At 43.8% G+C, this 7,500-nt stretch overlaps 1 protein-coding gene across 1 annotated transcript in view; it reads right to left on the minus strand.

Annotated features, from left to right (window-relative positions):
• ar (androgen receptor) overlaps positions 1-7,199 on the minus strand; it is an 85,210-nt gene extending 78,011 nt beyond the window's left edge. The window contains exon 1 of the mRNA XM_047809066.1: positions 5,382-7,199. Coding sequence (XP_047665022.1) covers positions 5,382-6,697 — 1,316 coding nt within the window. The 5' untranslated portion in view covers positions 6,698-7,199. The remainder of the gene's footprint in view (positions 1-5,381) is intronic.
• Between the last annotated feature and the right edge of the window lie 301 nt (positions 7,200-7,500).

Raw genomic sequence — 7,500 nt, forward strand, 5'->3', positions numbered from 1 at the left:
ACATCTACAACTAACACAACTACATCTACAACAAAAACAACTACATCTACAACAAACACAACTACACACAACTACATCTACAACAAACACAACTACATCTACAACAAACACAACTACATCTACAACAAACACAACTACATCTACAACAAACACAACTACATCTACAACAAACACAACTACACACACACAACTACATCTACAACAAAAACAACTACATCTACAACTAACACAACTACTACACACAACTACATCTACAACAAACACAACTACATCTACAACTAACACAACTACACACAACTACATCTACAACAAACACAACTACATCTACAACACACATCAGAATCTACTACCGCACAATTAATATTTATAAAGCAACACAATACAAATCTTTAGTGTGTTTTATTTGTAACACGACAGACTACGGTTCACTAAAAGCAACATTCTTTATTGAATGAATTCTGGATCGGATTCTTGGTTAATCGTAACTTCATTATTCTAGTCTTTTTATTTTCTATTTCGAAGCTTTGTGTCTATACACGAGTTTGAAGTCATTGCTCTAATTACACACGTCATGTCAAAATCATATCTTCTGCTTGGAGCTGAAGGAATGCAGTGAAAGCTACAGCTGAACTCAGGTGGTGTACAGTGTAAAGGTCAGCTGGGGTTTATATTAAACACCTTTAGACTGGACTACGCTCTCTTTTCTCCATTTCGTTTATTTTTAACTTTTTAAACTTTATATTGAACTTTTGTATAAAAGCGGTGAGGATCAGCGGCGGTGTCACGTGACTGTATTTATCTAACGCAGACGTCGTTCTTAGATGAACATAAAATTGTGTTCTGGGTTATGTGTTGTGTGAGAACCTCAGTGACTAACAGACACGTTACGTCTCATCGATTTATTTGTTTGTTTGATGTTTAGTTTCATAATGAAATCAGTCGAACTCTGTATTTATGAGGACCGGGACACTGTGCTGTCATTCTGAGGACCTGAGCTTACAATAGAATATCACACACTGCAAATTCAGACACTGGTTTTTACTCCAGCTTTATTCAGCTCTGCTTTCAGTTTTGTTTTTCTTTAAAGGAAAGGTTACAAGTAGCAGCATGAAGTGTTCTTCAGGGTTTCTTCTTCTAAAGGTTCCTCTAGAAGTTCCCTCAAAGGTTTCACACAGAACTTTACACCAGTGCGTCCCTTTCACACACCATTCAGAATAGAAACTCTTTAGAAAATTAAAACTGTTTGCCCTTGAGTATTCCTTTTCACACACACACACACACACACACACACACACACACACACACACACACACAGTTTTTTCTCTTTGCTGGATTCCACAGTAACCACCGTCAAGGCAACCCCAAAATGAATAAAGTCCAAATGCAGGGACACGAAGCTGGCGATTCATCTCACACACACACACACACACACACACACACACACACACACACAAACACAAACACACAAATACACAAACATACTCTTCCCCTCTTGTTCCCATTAAGTTTGTATTATTTCCTTCTTATTTACTTTTATTTGTGTTCTTTTTATTTCTTTTCATCGGCTCTGTATTGAATTTTTGCGGCTTGAATTTTCACGACGATTACTTCACCGTACTTCAGATAAAAACGTCACTGGATAGAAAAGGGCCGCTGTTATTTCCATGAGCCTCATGAGTGTTTTTTTTCTGAACTGTTCATTTGATTCTGATTCAAATTCTCTGACTCTTTTTGTTTTCTCTGATTCTGAATTGTTCACTTCACAATTTCAGTTCTAAAAAGATGCTAACGGCGCTAATTAAAACCGTCTGGCCTGCGAGGAAACAGCCGTGACTGTTATAGTAATTAGCACAAGCTGTTGTTAGCTTTTTTTTTCAGCGAGTTGCTCATGTTTGATTCTGACACGTCGCTTTCGACTCACGTTCTGAATGTTGTCTGTTTTCAATCCTCACCTTGTCTGTTTTTGTCTGTTTACAGACAGGCACATGTTGTGATTGCTAATAATTGACTTTGATACGATCCTGAGCCTTTTGTGTGTTTAGATGTGAATGAATCTGGCTTCAGTCTGAACAGAAGGTGTGGCAGAAACCGTAGGGTTCCCACAGAAACGTGACTTTTTCTCGTCCTTCTCTCGGGAACACTGTGAACTTGTTTCCACAGAGAAAAAGATAGCAGCGCTACACGGCTAGCTACTACGGGGTGTAATCAAATTTTCCTCTTTATTCAAATAAACACACCTCTTTATTTCTGTCCAATGAAAACCCCAGAACGTGAATCTGGAACGATGACAGCTGCATGATTTGAACTCAGTTAATTAGTTGTTAATTAGTAAGCCACGCCCCTTCCTCCAGCTAATGGTAGTAATCCTTCATCTCTATTTTTTCAATTATCTAACAGTATACCAAACGCTATAAAACAGTAAATCGTACGGCTTACAAATAATTTCATTGGTAACGACAAGCAGGAACTGACGGTCACCGTAGCAACAGAGTATCACATTAAAACAGGAGGAAGAAAGCTGCAACTCGTCAGTTTTAATGTGTCATATAGGCTTTCTCACTGAGTTGTTCACAATTGATTCAGATTCTTTACATTTGACTTTTTGGATTTGGTGTGTGTGTGTGTGTGTGTGTGTGTGTGTGTGTGTGTGTGTGTGTGTGTGTGTTATTTTATTTTACAGGCATATTTCACCAAGAAAATAAAACACTGCTCTTGCTAATAACCCTGGCAGCTTATTAGCATGGTTTGCTGCTAGCGTTGTTAAGGACGGCGCTCGTATGATTCAGATTCTTTACAGCTTTAATTGTTTCTTTACGACTCGCTGTGTTTTTAAAAGAGCGTAAAAACGCTAACGCTGCTAAATGAGACTAGTTATAGCAGGAAAATATTGATGGTAATTAGACCTTATTTATTTAAAGCGCTAATTTGATCCTGGATGCAGCTTTTGTCAATAAATTAGAAACTCGGGCACATAGAATGTTTTTATTCTGGTTTTTAATAAGCGCTTATAAAATATAAAATATGGACAAAATAAAATTTGGTCAAAATATTATGGCTGTAAATAATCACTGTGAGCCACTGATGGCAGAGAAATACTGACATTTTAATACTGAGAAATCTCACACATCTAAATAAAACATGATGCTACTTTATGTAATTAATATGATTTAACTGATTCATTTAATTCATTATTTTTTTATTTATTAATTCCTTTTATTATTGTTTTTTTTTCCTGTTTATTTTCCTCTTCCTTCTGTCCTGTTCGGTTCTTTAAAGGTTCCTGGGCCAGATCAGGGTTCTCAGCATCTTAAAGAACCTTCTGGATCTTTATCCATGTAGAAGCTCTTTAATAAGCTAAATAATCATCATTATCCAGAGAAGCCTCCAGCAAATCTCTTCCCTGGATCTTTTTTCTGGTTCCACTCGCTTTAGCCACCTGTGAGGGTAGAGTTTGGGGAAGGTTTGGGGAAGGTTTGAAGGGCACAGAAGTTTCCAGATTGAAGCAAATTAAAGGACAGAGTGTGAAGGAGAAAGAGCTCTGAAGTGAAAACAGGCTCCGCTTCCACCCGACGACTTCACCGGCCGTGTCACATGACCTTAATGAATGATCAAAAGCATCAAGAGCTAAATAAACACTTTTAGTTCATAGAAGAGAACAAACACAGCATTAACACTGTGAGCATGTTATCAGGAGTGAAGCAGAACCCTTCTGTGGTGCAGGTTCTCTGTACAGGATGTTCTCGAGTTAATCTCATCTCCACAATTACTAATTGAGCGCTAACGAGGAGGAGGATAAAGGACTGATTGTTAGCAGACGATTGTGTGACTCCGAGGATGTTTTGTGGTCGTGGTTGTGTGTCGGTAGTTTGAGAAGAGTTACGAGGCTGTGGTTTTATTTACGATATCGGTGACGACGTGATTATTCAGTCCTCGGATATGAGACAGAAAAGACGTGACGATAACTAACAGGAATAAATAATCGCCTATAAAGAATACAGCAGAGAGACAGAGCGGTGTGATGGAGCTGAGTTACTGTTACTGTTCCTCTCACAACACACTGATTTATCAACAGTTCTAACTTTATATTCATTAAACAAAGACACGTTGTATTTTTGTCCGTTTGTAGTAACATACACCCCCCCCTCCTTTTACTCTCTTGAAGTTAATCAGACAGAAAAAATACAGCTTGTTATAGAACTTCAACTTCCAGCTTTCCCTCTGACTGTTACAAAGCTCTGACACTGGAGACTCCTTCACACATCACACACAAGCAGATCACACACTCACACGTCTGCTTAACGAGTCTTAACCAGAGCTTGTTGGTAATTTTAGGAATGTTAACATTATTAATAATGAGAATCGTGTTTAATTGTGTGGAGGTGTGGCCTAATTATTTAGCCCTGCCCCTGCTCAGTGACTAGGTGCATGTGGAGCGCTGGCTGCTGCTGCGCCACGATTCACTCATGAGCTCCATATTGCAGGAAATTGCGACACTGAATTGTGAAGGTATCAGATGCCATCCGTCTGATCAGAACACACACTCCACTGATACACGCAGACACTCAAGATCATCCAAATAAATCTTTACAATGTTGTTTATTCTATCTCTAATAATTCTCTGTGATTTTTAAACTGACAGCTGGAGACTTTAAACTGCACCACATATTCCACAAATGAAGCAGCAGCCTGAGCATCTCTCTGGTTATAGCCTGAAGATCAGTGTAACAGTTTCCTCACACACTCTCACACAAAGGCAACACTTTTACACTGATGGATTTGTCCCTACAGGCCACCGTGCATACATTCACCACAGTACAGTGTCAGCACAGTCATCTGTGTGTGTGTGTGTGTGTGTGTGTGTGTGTGTGTGTGTGTGTGTGTGTGTGTGTGTGTCTGTGTGTGTGTGTCTGTGTACAGCAATTAATTATGAATGCAAAACTCCTCAAACATGAACAGTAAGTACAGGCACACGTGCGGGCATGCACACACACACGCACACACACACACACACACACACACACACACACACACACACAGAGAGAGAGAGAGAGAGAGAGAGAGAGAGAGAGAGAGAGCTCGAGCTCATAAAACAACAGAATCGACTAGTAAGGGCACGATTGGAAAAACCCTGTGTGTGTGTATGTGTGTGTGTGTGTGTGTGTGTGTGTGTGTGTGTGTGTGTGTGTGTGTGTGTGTGTGTGTGTGTGTGGTTGTACATACAGTACATGTCCCAAAAGATTCCTCACGTGCACTTCTAGTTTTTGTAACTTGAGTGTGTGTGTGTGTGTGTGTGTGTGTGTGTGTGTGTGTGTGTGTGTGTGTGTGTGTGTGTGTGTGTGTGTGTGAGAGAGAGAGAGAGAAAGAGAGAGAGAGCTACTCACCCGCAGTCCTGCATTGTGTTCACATCCAGCCATTCTCCGACTTCGTTCTTCATGCACGTGGCGGTGGGGTAAGACACGCGGGGTAACACTGAACCGCTCTGGTGGTACCACGGCTCGTGCGCGGTACTGAGACCCGGTCCTGGTCCAGTCCGCGCGCCGTAGTCGTACTCGTACGGGCTGCAGATGAGCGGGGCGTCCAGTCCTGCTGAGGAGCGGGTGCACGAGGGATTCCCGTACTGCGCAGCGCCGTGACCATAGCGAGTCACCGGCGGCGGCACGGTCTCGTACTTCACGCGCACGTTGTTGTAGCGCGGCCAGTAGTAGAAGTAATCATCACCGTACCTGTCGTGCACTGGCGGCGCGAGCTCGAAGTTTACCTGCGGGTCGTTTTGTTGTTGTTGTTGTTGTTGTTGCTGCTGCTGGAACTGACAGGACAAAGAGGAAGAACCTGCCGCCGCGCTCGAGCTTTTGGAACGCATCAGGCTCGCGATGCCCGGTCCGAAATCCGCATTCTCCGTTATCACTGATGCCTGGTGATGCGCGCGAGCGTTGTCCATCTGCATCATCATCATCATGTCCTCCTCGTCGCCACTTTTGAACATCTCAAGTAGTTTGCTGTTGTCGCCATGCACGTGCGGCGCGCGTCCCTCACGTCCCGCTGCGGCGCCTCCACCACCTGCGTTTGTGTTGCTGCTGCTGCTGCTTCTGTTCCTGTCGTCGCTTCGTGCGTGCACCCGCTCCTCCACTTCCTCCTCCTTCCTCCGGCGCACTTCGAACAAGTCTGAGCTCCTGTTCCCGTCGTGGTGCGCGTTGGGGTCCATGGCCAGCCCCAGCGACACGGACACGGCTTTGCACAGTTCGCGCGCCGTCTCCGAGATGGTCGTGGTGGCGGCGGTGGTGGTCGTGTCGGTGCTAACAGAACAGCAGCAGCGGCTCGGGACGGCGCTCGTGTCACCTCCGCTGGCTGTCAGCTCGCGCGTGCTGCTGCGTGTTCCTGCGGCAATGTTGTGGTTGGCGATGTTGTTGTATCCGGTGTCTGAACAGAGCAGCTCACTCAGCGTGGTGACGTCCGCACGGTCCTCCGTGCAACTCGAGGACTCTTTTCCGTCCCGCACCGTAACGGAGCGCACTGTCCCCCCTCCTACTCCTCCTCCTCCTCCTCCTCCGCTGGTGCCGTCACCCCGGTGTGCGTCCCTCCACTCGCCGTCCCACATATCTGTAAGAGGAACCACTGCTCCAGTCTCTCGCGCGCCACGCGAAAGGTTCGCTCGATACGGGGCATTAAAAAGTTCCCCTAAACCGAACCGAGCCTCCATAACAGTCCAACTGACGCGCACAAACACGCAGTCACGTACTTTTCCCGGCTCACTAACACTTCTGGGGTGTTTGTTTGGTTTGTTATAATCTGTTAAAATGTCCGTTGCAGACGGTCCGTTAACAGGACTGCGCCATCAGCACACACACACTCACTCTCACACACACACACACACTCCTGTTCTGTTTACCTTCACGTAAAGGAGGAAGGTGTCAGAGCATGAAGGTGAGGGCAGAGAGATGCGGCTGTAAGGAAAGGAGTGAAGAGGTAAAGTTTCTCGTCCCGGCGGGCGCGTGATGATCCCACAGTGCGCGCGCACACGCACCGACTTTCTCACTCACCGGAGCCGAGAAACGGCGCTGAAGTTCGTATTAAAGTTAATTCGCTCTGATTTGCTGAAGAAAACGAAGTGAATCCGGTCCAAAGGGCTCCGCCGTTTTGTCGCTGAGTGCGTGTGAGCCGAATCCTCTCCGTCTCCCTGTCTTTCCCCCTCCGGTGCAGTAATGAGGGCAAACCGGATCCGGGGCGGCGGCAGGGTTGCCATATCAACAATATCCCCCCTCAACACTCCTTCGCCGCCACCTCCCGCACCGCTTTAGCAAAATATATCAAATATAATAACAATAAGTTACTAACACAATAATAATAACAATAACAACGACAATAATAATAATAATAACAACATTAATAATAATTTAATAACATAATAATAATAACAATAATAATAAAGATTTACTAACATAATAATAATAGATAATAATAGATAATAACTTAGTAACATAAAAATAATAATAATAACAATAA

The sequence above is a fragment of the Tachysurus fulvidraco genome, chromosome 26, assembly GCF_022655615.1.
Source record: "Tachysurus fulvidraco isolate hzauxx_2018 chromosome 26, HZAU_PFXX_2.0, whole genome shotgun sequence".
NCBI classification, from domain to species: domain Eukaryota; kingdom Metazoa; phylum Chordata; class Actinopteri; order Siluriformes; family Bagridae; genus Tachysurus; species Tachysurus fulvidraco.